Genomic DNA, 14,641 nt, shown 5'->3' on the forward strand with positions numbered 1-14,641 from the left:
GGCACGAGCCGCGACGCCGAGTACGTGCTGGGCGTGCAGGTGCTCATGCACTCGATCAAGATGACGGGCTCTCCGTACGACCTGGTGGTGCTGGCGTCCGACTCGGTCTCGGAGCGGAGCAAGGCGCTGTTCCGCTCCATGGGCTGCCGCGTGCTGGACGTGACCAACATCAACAACCCCTTCCTGGGGGGCACGCTGACCAACAAGAACTTCATCTACACGCTCAACAAGCTGCACGTGTGGAACCTACTCGAGTACGAGCGCGTCGTGTACCTGGACGCCGACAACGTGCTGATCCGCAACGCGGACGAGCTCTTCCTCTGCGGGGAGTTCTGCGCCGTGTTCATGAACCCGTGCCACTTCCACACGGGCTTGCTGGTGGTCACGCCCTCGGCCACGGAGTACCAGCGGCTGCTCAACGCTCTGGGCCATCTGGAGAGCTTCGACGGGGCGGACCAGGGCTTCCTGTCCTCCATGTACAGTAAGATGCTGCGGAAGTCCAAGCTCTTCACGCCCATGAAGTCGCCGTACACGGGGGCGGAGCTCGAAAGCTTGAAGAAATCCGAGCCGGAACCCAAGGGCATGCGACTGCCCGTGGGGTACAACATCAATCACAAGTACTTCTACGAGCAGTACCACTGGAAACTCTTCTACTTGCGGCACTTCGCATCGATGACGTCGCCGATCAGCCCCGTCAAGGTGGTGGTGGAGTCGGCCAGAGGCATTCCGGCGCTTACGGTTGGATACCCCATGGCTCCCGTGCTGAAGCCGTGGTATTGGTGGGCAGGCTTTTTCATGGACTTGCATGCGGTCTGGCATGATATCCGCGCGACGTTGCCCGCCTCGCAGGAGCATTACGGAGCGGAGGAGGCTGTGAGGACGCTCCTGGGGTTCTTCAGCTCGCTGGCCCTGCTGACAGCTGCACTTTACGCGCTCAAGATCACGATGCCTATGCGTCAGATTCAGCAGCGATGCACGGATCTGGCCATGCGCAACAGTAAGCAGGCGCGGTACGCGTTCATGGCGTTCCGAATGGCGCTCGTGGTGTTCGCGTTCCGTCTCGCTCCTGCGCGTGTGCACCCGCTGGCTCCTGTCAACTACGGCTACGGACTCATGATCTTCATGAACGTGTTCCTGCACATCTACTTCGCCTGCGTGATCTCCAACTTCTGGGATCCGCACCAGGAGGTGTCGATGCCCCCTGTGCTTTACGTGACGCGCTTTTGGCTCTATGTGGCGATGATTGTGGCTTCCGAGCTCTTCGTGGTTTCGTTCAGCACTTGGAACGTGTTCCCGAACGTGCTGTGGAGACTGTTCTCGCTCTTCTGGTCAGTCTTCCTCTGCGCGTACTGGCAAGTCACCTACTACCGCCTCGCGCTCAACGCAGAGTTCGGTGGCAAGAAGGAGAGGCTCCGGAGTCTTTAATTGCCCTCCACTTACTGCGCGCACGACCAAGGCGGCAACGGTCTGGGTTCACACCGTGGATACTATGAACGTGGTGTACTGTAGCTGCGACCAAGCTTTATTATGAAGAAGAGGATGGTGATGAAGACAGCAGAACCAGCAGGCTGGCGTGCAAGACTAATGGGCAGACTGGCGGCTTGTCTTCTTCCGTGGCTCTTATGACGTCGACCAAAGGCGGAAGGTGCAGTCGGAGCTGGATGACGCCAAGAAGCGGCCATTCGGGTCGAACTTGACAGACTGCCAAACAGATAGATATGTAACAGGACAGGGCGCCAGTGTAAGCAGCACAAACGACAAGGTAAGGGAGCCGCTCGGCCACCTGCAAATATGAATAGAAATGCACTCAGAATGCCGCAACGCACCTGGACCGGTCCCTCGTGGCCCTTAAGCTCAGTCGCCAGTGTCTCCATCTTCATGCTGAAGAGCTTGATGCTACCGTCGTCACTAGCAGCCGCAAGGATCTTGCCGCTACGATCAAAGGCCACGCTGTTGAGTGGGTGCTGGCCGCCATCGAGTGAGCTCCTTTCAGCTACCATGCGCACGTCCCAGACTTTGACGAATCCATCGGCGTCACAAGAGGCGATGGTGTCTCCTGCAAGTGCAAAGGCAACGCTGTTGCATGCGTTCTGGTGTCCGTAGAAGGTCTGCACGCACAGGCCGGAGCGCAGGTCCCAAATGGAGACAGTCTTGTCCCCTGACCCAGTGCAGATATTCGTCGAGAACGGCTGGAAGCACACGCTGTTGACCGAGTCGACATGGCCGCGAAAGGTTCGGCGGCAACGACCCGAGTGCAGGTCCCAGAGTTTGCAGGTATGGTCCATGGATGCGCTGACTAGGAAGTCGCCGTCGTGATGGAAGGCACTCTCCCAAACGGGGTGAGAGTGATCAGCTAGCGTGAGTGAGCACGCAGCTCCTACAAAATCCCAGAGCTTGACTGTGTTGTCTCCGGACGATGTGGCCACGTGAGCTCCTCTCGGGTGGAAAGCAACGCCAGCGAGCCAGCTCCGATGGCCTTCGCCACTCATGATAAGCTCACCAGCAGGAGCAGACCAGAGCTTCCAAGTCTCGTCGTCCGAGACGGTCGCTACGATGGGATTCTTGGGGTGGAAAGCCACTGCAGCCACGGAGTTCCCGTGTGCTGGGCAACTGCGAACCATCTCAACACGTTCGGGGTTGACAGGCTCAAAGCGCTTGTCGACGAATGGATTCGCCGCATCAGGACTAGGAAGCTTCGTGTCGGGAACGTCGCTCTTTGACTTGCTGCTTTTCTTTTTCGTTCCGCTTGACGATGTTTTCGAGGAAGAGGACGAAGGTGCGCTGTGGGTCGCTGAAGTATTTGAGCCGAGAGGAGCGACTGCGGCCACATCTTTGCCTCTTCCACCTGAAGCAAACGCGGAAGTGGCTGTCGATGCACCTGCAAGCGCTTTCATCTGCGACTCCAGTGCTTCAGCCCTGGCCACTTGTCGATCACGCTCCAGACGCATGAGCATCTTCTCCTTCATGGAGTTCTCGTACTTGGCTTTCAGTTCCTGGAGTAGCGGCTCGTACGACGCGACATGACGTTCAAGCTTGCGGATCTTGACCGACAGCGCCTCCTTCTCCTGTAACACGCGTTGGTGGTGCATTTTGTGGACGTCGCGCTGGTGACGGAATTTATCCCACGTGCCCTTCGCTTTCTCCGTGATCTTCCGGGTGTCATCCAGCTGGCGCCTCAACTCCTTCACTTGCTCGTCTAGCGCTTGGTTGCGCACGTAGATGTCGGGCACCACACCGACGTCGTCCTCGCGCAGTTTTCCCTTAGCAATAAACTCGTACCATTCATGGTTGAACATGTCCAGCGTACGGGTAAGTCCCAACTTGATGAGGAAATTCCGGATGAAGTCGTCTACCACTGACGGCCGCACTTGCGTGTGGACACGGGCCATGGTCGATTGCTGGGGACTGCCGGAAATGCTGCGCTCTGCATTTACTTCATCGTAAGTGCCTCCCCCACCTCCCTCCACAGTAGGCAATGACGTTGCTGATGCTGTCGCGTCTTGGCCCGTGGCTATCGTGGATCGATTGAGGTTCCGAAGCACCGCGGCGAAATCCTCCTCGTCATCGTCGTCGTTGTCATCGTCGCCCAGTCCAAGAGCCCCGTCGTCCACCGCCTCGTACTGGAACGTATCATCATCGTCGTCATCCTCTGCGAACTGCACCTTCTCCAGACGCACGAGCTCCTCCTTCTGCGGCATCTCCACGTCCTGCTGGATCACAACAAGAGCTCAAAACTGCAGCCGACCCTCCAAGAGGACTCTTCACTCTTCGCTACGAATATATTTACCTTTATCTCGGAGTCACCAGCTTCATCGCTTATCAAACAAGCGCCCAAAATGCTGCTTTGGAATCTAGTCGCGTGAGGTCGGAACTACCTCTGCTTGGGATCTTCCTGTGTCGTGGCCGGCTTCTCATCTGTTGTTGCTTCATTTGCCGTGCCTTCTAACTCCGGCGACTCTTTACTTTCTGCCTTCGTAGATCCACCATCATATCCAGTAGACTTCTCCGTTGCCTCCAAGCCTCCAGCCTCCTCTGCAGCCGCCTTGGCTGCCGCCTCCTCTTGTTCCTGACGTTGCTTCTCGCGCTGCTGGTCCATGATCTTCTTGAGCTGGTTCTCCAGAATGTCCTTGTGGTCCTCCGCGGCTTGCTTGGCGAACGTGATGAGCAGAGCGTCCTCGCGCTCCAGCTCCAGCTCCTTGCCCTCGCGGTACCCTTCAATGAACGCCATGAGCACCGACTGCCCCACCAGCAGCTTGTCCGCGAACCACGACTGGGCGCTGGTCTTGAACGTCTCGACGTCCTTCTTGTCGAGCCGCAGCGCCGCGTCCCTCCCCTCCTTGGCGAGGTGGCGCAGCTCGTCCACGTTCTTCTTGAGCGTCGTGGCCACGTCGTCCTTGCTGCGAGTGTCGTCCACGACCTGCTTGGCGTGGCTCGCCACGGCGTCCGTGTCCACGCCCTCGGCCACGTGCTTGACCTTCTCGGCCAGGAACTTGACGTTCTCGGCCCCCTGCTCCCCGAGCGCGTGGATGTTGTCGTGGGCCTTGGTGCCCTCCAGACTCTTGTCGATGAAGGACAGGTTCTCGCTGGCGGTGGACGACACCTGGCCGCGCACCGCCTGCACCGCGCGCTTGACCTCCTGCTTGCTGCGCTCCATCTCCTCCTCGGACGGGCCCTCGAACGACGCCTTGTACTCCTGCCACACCTCGCGGAAGATGCGGCGGTGGTCGGCCAGCGAGAACTCCCACAGGTCCACGAAGCGAGGCTTGCGCAGCTGCTCCTCCATCTCCGGCGGGTTGGGCAAACCCGGCACGCGCGTCGCCGCCCAGCGGTCGGCGCGTCGGACCGACGTCTGCACCACGCGCACGGCGCGCTGGAACAGCGAGTAGCGCTTGGCGACGGCGGGTGGCCGCGGCATCTTGAGCTAAATGACACTTTGGCAAGCTTTCGACGAAATGCCTCTCTAAACGGATTTACAAGGTGAGCTGGTAATACAAGGGATAATAAATATAGAAGGTGTTTATTAATAGTGAGTTAAAATAGATGCATACATATTGAAAAGGATATGTAATGTGAAGGGTATTGTGTGCTCCAATCGCATCTATCTACTGGAGCTCTTCGCCACTTTTCAAAAACTGCACGAGAGGCTGACGATGGCTCTCCGCTGCTTCGGTCGCCGCGCTGTGCGCCTCGCCTCTGCTGCTGCCGCTCGGCCGCTGGCTCCTGCCGCGGCTGCTGCGTGGGCGTCTCCGTCTCTGGGCGCGGCTGCCATCCAGCTGCAGACGCGGTCGTTCGCCAAGGCCAAGAAGAATAAGGGCGGCAAGGGCAAGGCCAGCGCTCCCGCTCCGGTTGCCGATGACAGCGACGACGACGACTACGACGCGGGTGACGAGGAGGACGGAGGCGCCGCCAGGGCGCTGGAGAAGGCCAAGAAGAACATGAACGGCGCAGTCGTCAACTTCACGCGCGCGCTGAGCCAGATGCGGCCAGGCCGCGCCGACGCCGGCATCTTCGACGAGCTGCACGTCCAGGCGTACGGCCAGCACGTGCCGCTCGCGCAGGTGGCGCAGGTGGCTGTGGTGGGCACGCACGCGCTCAGCGTGACGGTGTACGACCCGTCGGTACGTTGCACTGCCGTGGTAAGGAGAGGAGACGACGGTGCTGACTGGAGATGATGGATGCAACAGCTCATGCAGGACGTGAAGAAGGCCATTGAGGCCATGAACCCCGTCTACTCTGTGCGCGAGGACGTGAGCTCGCTCGAGATCACCTACCCCAAGTAGGTGGCCGCTGTTGATGTGGTGTGATGTGATGCAGCTGTGGCTGGTGAACTGATTGCTTTGCGTAGGATGTCCAAGGAGACGCGCGCTGAGCTGTTGAAGGCCACCAAGAAGCAGGCGGAGCAGGCTCGGCAGCACGTGCGTCGCGTGCGACAGGATGCTATGAACCACGCCAAGAAGCTCAAGGACACCATCTCGGAAGATGACGTTGAGCTGCAGAAGGAGCGCATCCAGAAGGTCACCGACGATGCCATCGCGGAGATCGGCAAGCTGCTGGAAGCCAAGGAGAAGGACCTCAACACCGTCTGAGTGCGAGCAAGCAGCATGTTGAAGATAGACTGGACGAAAGCATGCAGGGCTTGAACCTTGGCTGGCATAGAAATTGTACGTTGGATGCCCGGCACGATGGTGCAATACTGTGCATTTTGTTTTGGCTTAATTGCTGAAGCAGGCCTATTGGTGTAGCTCTACAAGATGCTCCATTGGTTGCGCACCCGAACGGCCATGTGACGTACCAGGCGCTTGCGATCGTCAAGCACCAGCAAGAGTTTCCGCAGCACGATATCTTTGTACGGGTGCACAAGTTCGTACGGGATCGTAGCCAGCTTGGCCAGGCACTCAAGCGCAGCATGCCGGTCCTTCGCGCCAGGCCTGCAACAAGTATACACACACAATCGTCAGATCATGCGCAGACCACAAACACCGCAGGCAAATATTGTGACGTACCCGAACTGCGCTTGCTTGAGGAGACCCGGGAACACGTCCTTGAGGAACGGCTTGGCGCTCTCCACAGATTCGAGGAGCAGCGGCTTGAAAGTCTGGATGGCTGCGCTACCTAGCTCACGGTCGTCCGTGTTGAGAGCCTGCACCATGAGGGGGAAGATTTGGGCCAAGTGAGGCAGATAGACCGCCTTTGGCGAGTGTGCGATCACTTGAGCAAATGCTACAAGAGCTGCCACACTCTTCTCCTCGCCAATGTGCGCACGGATAAACTCTAGCAGCACCGGGAACACCATGTCAAACATGCGCTGGCGGTACAGGAACTGGAGAAAGACATACACATACGCTGTCAGTGAGATCTAGCCCAAAACTACCAGTACCAACACGCATAACTCACCGTAATGAACGCGCCACACTTGCGGTTCAGCACGTCCGGGTATTCCGAGACGAGTAGCTTGAAGCTCTTGGCAACTTCCATACGCAGCGCAGACGCTTGCTCGTCGTCACCTTCTTGGTCCATGCTGACATCGCCGTCAGCAGTTTGGCTTCCTGGCGTCAGGAAATTGCAGAGGAAGCGCAGGCACACTGGTGTGTGGTCCTTGTGGCCTCGAATGACCAACGCCTTCGCAATCCAAGCGTAGATTTGCAGCGCTGCCACGCGCACAGCAAACGCCTCTGCGGAGTTACTGATCACAACCGCCAGCTTTTGAGTAAGAAGCAAGTCAATGAGAGCATCGAACTCGGCTCCATCCGGCATCTTGTTCACGATGGACGCCAGTGACTTGGCCGCGGAGAGCGCAGCTTCAGCGTACACAGCCTGGAGCTGACGGGGTGAAGCCTCAGGCACCGTAGTTGCCCCGGACTGAGCAAGCTCGAGCAGTCTGTTAATCACCAGCGATGTTTCGGGCAGCGTCACATCACGAGCAGCAGAGTTGATAACTGCAGCAAAAAGCGGCACAAGCTGCAAGCTCGCTGGCTCGGACGGATTCGTACGCAAGAACGCAGGCACCACGGCATCCACCAACCGCTGTTGAGTAGCAGGAGACACGTTTTGCATCACGGCGCGGAAGATCCGGACGCAAGCAGCCAACTTAGCATCGTCCACGAGACCATGTTGATCGGCATTTGCAGAAGCACTTGCACGAGCTGCCGACGTCTCGACCGCTGTGAGCAGACGGAAGACAATCGAAGCAGACGAAGACTCCTGCACGCAGAACTCCATGCTGGTACGGTCGCCAGCGTTGATCTCAACGATCTTCGCCACTGCATCGAGAAGGCAGTCGACGTGGCGCTGACGGGTAACATCACCGTCTGCTTCACAGAAACCGATAGCGCCCTGCTCGCTATCGCCCTTCTCCACACAGAGATCGATCAGGAGGAAAATTGTCGCCTGGAAAATAGACGACTCGCGGCAGAGCTCCGTGATCGCCAGCAAAGCTTCCTCGAAGAACGCGTCAAAACTGCGGTTCGAGGCAGCCAGAACGGCAGCCACACCAGTACCTTCGTCCTCATCGTCATCTTCGTGATCGCTGCCTTCATTCACCGCAGCCATGAGACGCGCCAGCGAAATCTCCACCACGAAGACGGCGTAGCCACCAGTAGCAGGACCCTCCCCACCACTGATCGCAGACACTGAAGACGTAGACACAGTCGAAATCTCCTTCAGGCTTTGGAGACAAGCGGAGCGCACCTCGGCTGCAGGGTCAAGAAGAAGCAGGCGGGTGAACAAATTGATAAGGGCCTTGACTTGTGCGGGTGCCACAATGGGCGACGGCGGGAAGGTAAGAAGATGGCACAGCGCCTGCACTGCCACACAGCGTGCAGTAGGGCTGCTGCTGGGGTTGGCTTGGTTATCGTGGTCAGCGCTGAGGAAATTCACCAGGGCGTCAATAAGCGCTGGGGCGTGCGGACGCATCGGTTGTGCTTGGCCAGACTGGTCGATTTCTCGGTCAATCGTGTCCACAAGCAGCAAAATACGCGCAAGCGCAGCTTCACACTTCGACGGCACGCTTTCACTCCCCGAACTTTCATTCTCAAGCTGCTCGACCAGCAGAGGCACCGCAATCTTGAGCACATGCGCGAGACTCATCGAAGAATCGTGTCCCAGAGCCGCCAACACCTGACCCGCCGACACGCTCACCATCGAGTCGGCGGCATTTTCACGCAGCTCACTCGCAGCGCGGGCGGTGAGCTCCACCACGAACTTGCTCCAGGCATACGCTGCACCGGGCGTGTCCTGAGCCTTGGCACGCGCAACAACTCCAGAGAACCGCGAGATGGCTTGGCGAGCTTCGGTGATCACCTCCTGCTTCTCGCCGTCAAGCACCTCGTCATACAACGCAGTGGCTACGGCGTGCATCTGCAGCAGGAGCGCGTTCACAGAGTAGCGCTCGCCGCAAAAGACCAGCGTCTGCAGCGCGTCCAGCTTGGCTTCCACCACCGTCGACGCGAGCTTCTTGAGCAAGAACGGCAGCACGAGAGGGGCCAGCAGGTCCGACGCCGCGAATGCGTGGCGCAGCGACAGGATCAGTCCTTCCGACGTGATTCCGTACGGGTCGTTGGGCGGCGGCGTGAAGATGATGGGGAAGTAGCAGGACACGACGTCGAAGTACTGCTGCAGCAGCGCGTCGCTGCGCGAGAACACGGGCTCGAGCTTGGCCAGCAGCGTGCGTGCCACCTGCATGCAGAGCAGCAGGTTGCGCGGGTCCTTCTCGCCCTCCATGGCGCTCAGGAAGGTCTGCGCAAACTGGCGGCCGAGGTCCTCGCTCTGCTCGGCGTCGTCCACGCTGGCGTCCTGGGCGTCTTTGCTGGCGGGCACCGAGTCCAGCAGCAGCTCCACGACCGAGGACTGCGCCAGCGCGAGCTGCATGAGGTCGAAGCACATCTTGCGCATGGCCTGGCCCAGCTGCGGGATGTGCAGCGTGCTGCCGAGCTTGAGCACGAGCGCCACGGTGGTGCGCGGCGACGAGACCTGCGCGGCGTGGTGCGTCTCAAGCGCCAGCAGCGCGCGCAGACACGCCGAGGCGCTGGGGAAGTCGGCCAGGCGGTCGGCGAAGAAGGTCATGAGCAGCTGCACGGCGCTGGGCGCCAGCTGCAGCTCCGGCAGGCGCGTGAGCACCTCGGCCAGCAGCAGCGTCGCGCGCGAGCGCACCTTGTCGTCGCCGCTGGTGAGGTACGCGCCCAGCGCCTGGATGAGCGTCTCCATGCTCACGCTGCGGTGCACCTGCATGACGACGGTGTTGAGCCCCGTCTTCTGCGCGGCGTCGTCGTTCTCCGGGTCGACGAACGCGTCGATGGCCGGCGCCAGCGGCGCGTCCAGGCTGAACATCGCGGTGGTGGTGGGCGGCGGCGGTGTAAAGAGGAATTGCATGAGTGACAAGGACGGGTTGGCTTAACAGAGAGCGTCGACGTGCGTAGAAGGTTTAGATATTGCAGGATGTAAAATTGTCTTTAATTACTGATAGTTTTCGTCTCTGAAAGCTGAAAAGATACCAGGTTTCACGGGGGATAGTCTTGCATGTCAAAGCTGGGGACAAGTTGCCTGTTTCGCTGCTTGTAGACGTGAGCCAGAGCCAACTCTAGTCGTACACGCGCATGACGGAGCGGACTCGAGCACGGCAGAATGGGCAGGCGTGTGACGTATGCATCACCGTCCGCAGACATGCGTGACACCCAGCTCGGTGTCCACACGGCGCGCAGACTGCATTCCGTCGCTGCGAGCAGCACAATCCGCACAGATCTTCATCCTGCTGTGCCTCTGCGTCTTGATTCGATTCCGAAGTCTGCTGCGGTGAAGAAGCAGCGACAACATTGTCATCGCTGCTATTGTTTTGGGTTGGCGGAGCCTGTTGGGCTGGTGGAACGATCTCGACGGTCTTCTGTGGCTCCGAAGATGCAAAGTGCACTCGCGCAGGCGTTCTTCCGTCTGCGGTGTTCGATCCCTGGAGGTCTCTCAACATGTCTTCAAGCGGCTCTTCGTCCTCCTCGTGGTGGTGTGCCGGATCGGGCTCTTGGTGCTCAAGTGCGCGGCCAAGACGTCGAAACAATGGGCTGCCCTCATCCTGCTGCTGCTCTTGCTGCCGCAACACTGATGATCGTACGTTCTGGACGAGTTCGTGCGGCCAGTAGTAGAGCTCGCCGTGCGGTGCGTCGAAAGGCGGCATGTCGACGAGAGGAACTCCTCTGTCGCGGGAATAAAAGTTGGAGCTCTGCAGAACCTCCTTCCAGCGCTCGAGGTTATGGAGACTGTCGGCTGCGAAGACAAGGTCCCGCGTTTGTACGTCTTCTTGGCTCATGGTCTTCCTGCAGATGGGAGAACGCGTAAGCTTCTGTCGCTTCGCACGCTGGCACAAGACTGGTTTGTCGAAGATGAAGGCGTTGTCACGTTTGAGCCAGCAAAAGCTGTCGCTGGATGGGAAGGGCGACGCACGCGCAGCCTCATCGACGAGCAGCACAGCATCGGGTCGCAGCTCTCCTGGCTTGTGGAAGATGCACAGCTCTTTGGACGTGCGTTGCTTGTTACAGGCCACCACCACTCCCCAGCGCTTCTTCCAGCGGAGCTTGCTACGCAAGAACAGCCAGCCACTATGGACTTTCATGTGCTCCATGAGAGCTCCAGCGACCTCGACCCGACGGTACTGGCGCGCAAGATCCAGCGGTGAGAGCCCCTTGCGGTTGAGTGCGAATGCATCTGCCCCAGCTTCCAGTAGAGCGTCAATGACCAGCGAGTCGCGGTTAGACATTGCCGCATAATGCAGCGCCGTGTTTTGCAGTTTCGTGTCGTCCTCTGCGTTGACCTGAGCACCTGCAGCGATGAGTTTGCGCACTGCAGCCTCGCCACGCTTGCTCTCTGCAGCGACCATGAGTGGGGTAGTGCCTTTGCGGTGATGTTTCCAGTTGACGAGGTTGGGCCCCAAGTCGTCCGGAGAGTCGACCAGCATGTGCTGCAGCGTGGCGTCGTCGCCATCCCTGGCGGCCTTCCACACCGCGACGCACTCCGCTCGAGTCATGGCGATCGATCGGGTCTTGGCGCTTGGTCGAAGTATCGGGTACGGTGACAAATTCGAACTGAGCCCTTGCTATCGGTGAGCTCAACCGATGCAGAACTTGTGCCACGAGAGAGCAATGTGGCTGAAATGTTTCCAGTAAAGCCAACTTTTAGTCGAAAGTTGAAGCCATGTCGTCTTTCTTGTGTTTTGTCGCACAAGTGGTGGGTGCTTTGACCTCATAGCGTCAAGCATTTGCGTCGCGGAAACGGGTGCGCTGCAACCCGGGACTTGCGGTCGTAGTTCAGGCCTCACTGCTTTCGCTTCGGTAGAGCGTTGATAGCATTTTCTGCGAACCTTGAGATCGGCTCAAGTTATGGTGGCCAGCTTGATCCGGTGTTGTGTTTCTTGGTTTGACCAGGAAAAGCTACCGTAGTCAACTCTCCGGTCAACTCAAACTGGGATTTGAAATACCACCAGGAGGTGCTTCTCCGCTCCAGCGTGGAGCAACCATGTTTACCATTACGAAGATTAATTTACGCCAAACAAACTAGAGTAATACGAAGTGGACTTACAACCATCAGTCCTGGATCCTAACCACGCCGTCGACGTGAGCGCGGCAAACCGGGCACGATGAACATTCCTGCGTGACAGCGCGCATGCAGTCGTAGCAGCCAGCAACATGCCCACACGGGATGCAAACCGAGTCGCGGCGATTTTCAGCGCACACGATGCACCTATCGTGCAGAAGAGGTTGAGGCTCGTTTGGGTCGCCGCTGATGGTGATCACAGTCGCCAGGGGGAATACTTCGTCAGTGGGCTCAACCTGCTGTGGCTGCATATCACCCCAGACGAATCCATTGTCGTCCGCGATGAAAGTTGGCGCTGATGCTCGCGTCCTGGTTTCGATGGGTTGGGCTGGCTCCGGGGTTACCAACGACCCCTCCTTGTCAGTGTGAGCAGATGTATCGAAACGAACCGAGCGTTTAACGCGTGGGATCGGTGTAGCATCCATTGAGGCAGCACCAGAGCTAACACTCGCTCTGTGTGGCGAGCCCACATAGGTAGAGCTGATTGACGTGCCATTGCACTCGCCTCCTCGACTTCCAAGCGCTCGCATCCACGCGTCACGACTCGTCTCCGTGTCACAGGCGAAGACGTACTCTCGTGGCTCCAAGTTCGCCTTGTGGACATGCGTTCGCCCCGAAGACACGTATCGACTGTACCGTCGCGAAAACAGTCGCTGGTAGATCACCTTCGTGTCCAGTCTGAACCCGTTCGCCTTACCATCCGAGAACGTCGAGCAGTGTGTGGTATCAGCCAAGCTGTCCTGCCAAATGACCGCCTCCGGGTGCGCCTTATCTGGCCCGCTGAAGATGCAAAGCTCCGACGTCGTGCGCTTGGAGTTGCACGACAGCAACACACACCAGCGTCGCTTCCAGAACCCCAGCAGCGACTTGGAGCGCAGGTACAGCCAGCCACTGTGCACTTGCAGTCTGGAGGCCAGCGCTGCAGCCGTCTCCTTCCGTCCACGAAGCCTCGCCACATCCAGCGCCGTGTGCCCCTTTCCGTTCAACGTGAACGGGTTGGCGCCGGCGTCCAGCAGCAGCTCCAGTTGCCCGATCCGGTTGTTGTACGCCGCGTAGTGCAGCGCCGTGTTCCGGTGCTTGCCCCTGTCCGTAGCGTCAAGGTCTGCGCCGAGCTGGATCAATGCGCGGACGGTCTCACCTCCATGGTTCTTCGTCGCAGCGACCATCAGCGGAGTCGTGCCCTTGACGGGGTGCGGCTGATCGAGCAGAGCTTGCACATCGTCGACGGACTCTTTGCGCACGAGCTGCTGGAGCTTCTTGGCGTTGCAGCTTTTGGCAGCGCGCCACAGCGCGACTTCCTCCTTCTCCCTCCTGGTCATAACGACACTTGCTCAACACGCAGCAAATCGGAGAATGAACACTGCTGATGGATGTTTTGATGGGCTGCCACTGACAAGGAATATCCAGCAACACAACTACCACATGTACCTACAAGCTCGAGCCTACGCTATGCGATACACAGTCACTGCATGCCGTCACGAGATTCTAAAGACTGTACTATCCGCAATCTCCTGCCGGCACACGGGGCAGGAGTGTCGGTGGAGTCGCTTCACACACGCCGCGCAGTAGCTGTGTCCACATGGAATGAGCACTCGATCCACCGAGTTGACGAGACACACGACACACACCAGCGCCTTCTCGGCGTCTCTCTTCTCGCTCAGAGCTTGCTCGGCCTGCTTGAGCGCCGCTCGTCGATCTTCCTCCGCCAACGTCGCACGATGTTGCAGCCGCAGCATCTCGGCTAGCAGCTCCTCGTAGCTGGTGCTCAGCGACATGTTAAGACGCGCCAGTAGTGCGTTCACCTCTGCAATCACGCCGACAGTCGAGGACCCTCCTTCCTCAGTCAGCTTCTTGTGTGTGGTCCCTTGAGTACTGTAGCCATTCCACGCGGTGCCGGCCTCCTTGCCGTCCTTCCTGGCCCCAACCGACTGGAAGTAGTAGATCTGGGACACTGCGTACCACCTGATGCAGCTCTTGGTCACCTGCACCTTCACTTCGCCGCCGCTGGTTGGACCCCCCTCGTCCTTCACCTTGCCGTAGCGCAGGACGCCGTGGCTGTCCTCCACAGCCACGATCTCCCCCGGGAGACACGAGCGCAGCGGCATCAGCTGCACACAGGCGCGGTCCACGTCGGACAGCGGCTCGCCCAGCAGGTCGCGCAGCCGCTCCTCGATCAGAGCCGGGAGCTGCTCGCCCCTAGACGCGTCGAGTCGACGCGGACTCGCGTAGATCGACTGCAGGCCGAGTCCCGGGGCAAGCAGAGGCACCGCGCCGACGCCCAGCGGATCTTCGGGTCTGGGCTGACTACTGTAGCTAGAGAACGAGGGGCTGTGCACGCGCGCGCTGCAGGAAGTGGGCGAGTCGCCCGCATCGTCCGCGGCCAGGAGCGACGCGCGCATCATGCCAACTGCCTGCTTGAGATTCTCTCTGGTTCTTGACCATGCGGATCGGCACCGATGACACTGGCTGTAGAGTTCTTCTTCAACCAGAACCAGCCAATCACAGGACAAGAAAAAAGAGATGGATACACATGTGGAGCTCTTTGATGATAGAGATGGATACATGTATT

The 14,641-nt window shown here is 59.1% G+C and overlaps 5 protein-coding genes across 5 annotated transcripts; 1 reads left to right on the top strand and 4 right to left on the bottom strand.

Annotated features, from left to right (window-relative positions):
• Positions 1-848: 848 nt before the first annotated feature.
• Positions 849-4,772, bottom strand: PHYSODRAFT_353897 (hypothetical protein). Its single transcript, XM_009520946.1, has one exon. The coding sequence runs from the start codon at positions 3,696-3,698 to the stop codon at positions 1,488-1,490; it is 2,211 nt and encodes a 736-aa protein (XP_009519241.1). The 5' UTR covers positions 3,699-4,772; the 3' UTR covers positions 849-1,487.
• Positions 4,773-5,150: 378 nt separating this feature from the next.
• Positions 5,151-6,086, top strand: PHYSODRAFT_487748 (hypothetical protein; the record flags this gene model as incomplete). The annotated part of the gene is made up of 3 exons (XM_009520947.1): positions 5,151-5,618; positions 5,685-5,776; positions 5,846-6,086. The coding sequence occupies 3 exons, from the start codon at positions 5,151-5,153 to the stop codon at positions 6,084-6,086; spliced, it is 801 nt and encodes a 266-aa protein (XP_009519242.1).
• A 158-nt stretch (positions 6,087-6,244) lies between these two features.
• PHYSODRAFT_311138 (hypothetical protein) lies at positions 6,245-9,825 on the bottom strand (the record flags this gene model as incomplete). Its single annotated transcript, XM_009520948.1, has 3 exons — positions 6,245-6,428; positions 6,504-6,820; positions 6,895-9,825. 3 exons carry the CDS (start codon positions 9,823-9,825, stop codon positions 6,245-6,247), a joined length of 3,432 nt encoding a protein of 1,143 aa, XP_009519243.1.
• A 250-nt stretch (positions 9,826-10,075) lies between these two features.
• PHYSODRAFT_481842 (hypothetical protein) lies at positions 10,076-11,359 on the bottom strand (the record flags this gene model as incomplete). The annotated part of the gene is made up of 2 exons (XM_009520949.1): positions 10,076-10,243; positions 10,361-11,359. 2 exons carry the CDS (start codon positions 11,357-11,359, stop codon positions 10,076-10,078), a joined length of 1,167 nt encoding a protein of 388 aa, XP_009519244.1.
• A 703-nt stretch (positions 11,360-12,062) lies between these two features.
• PHYSODRAFT_556602 (hypothetical protein) lies at positions 12,063-14,414 on the bottom strand (the record flags this gene model as incomplete). Its single annotated transcript, XM_009520950.1, has 4 exons — positions 13,946-14,414; positions 13,683-13,906; positions 13,236-13,373; positions 12,063-13,184 (listed from the first exon to the last, which is right to left on the bottom strand). Exons 1-4 carry the CDS (start codon positions 14,175-14,177, stop codon positions 12,063-12,065), a joined length of 1,716 nt encoding a protein of 571 aa, XP_009519245.1. The 5' UTR covers positions 14,178-14,414.
• Between the last annotated feature and the right edge of the window lie 227 nt (positions 14,415-14,641).

Source organism: Phytophthora sojae (genome assembly GCF_000149755.1).
Source record: "Phytophthora sojae unplaced genomic scaffold PHYSOscaffold_2, whole genome shotgun sequence".
Taxonomy (NCBI): Eukaryota; Oomycota; class Peronosporomycetes; order Peronosporales; family Peronosporaceae; genus Phytophthora; species Phytophthora sojae.

Excerpts from the sequence above, each read along its gene's own strand:
- PHYSODRAFT_353897 (XM_009520946.1), bottom strand. The coding sequence starts at position 3,698 with ATGCCGCAGAAGGAGGAGCTCGTGCGTCTGGAGAAGGTGCAGTTCGCA.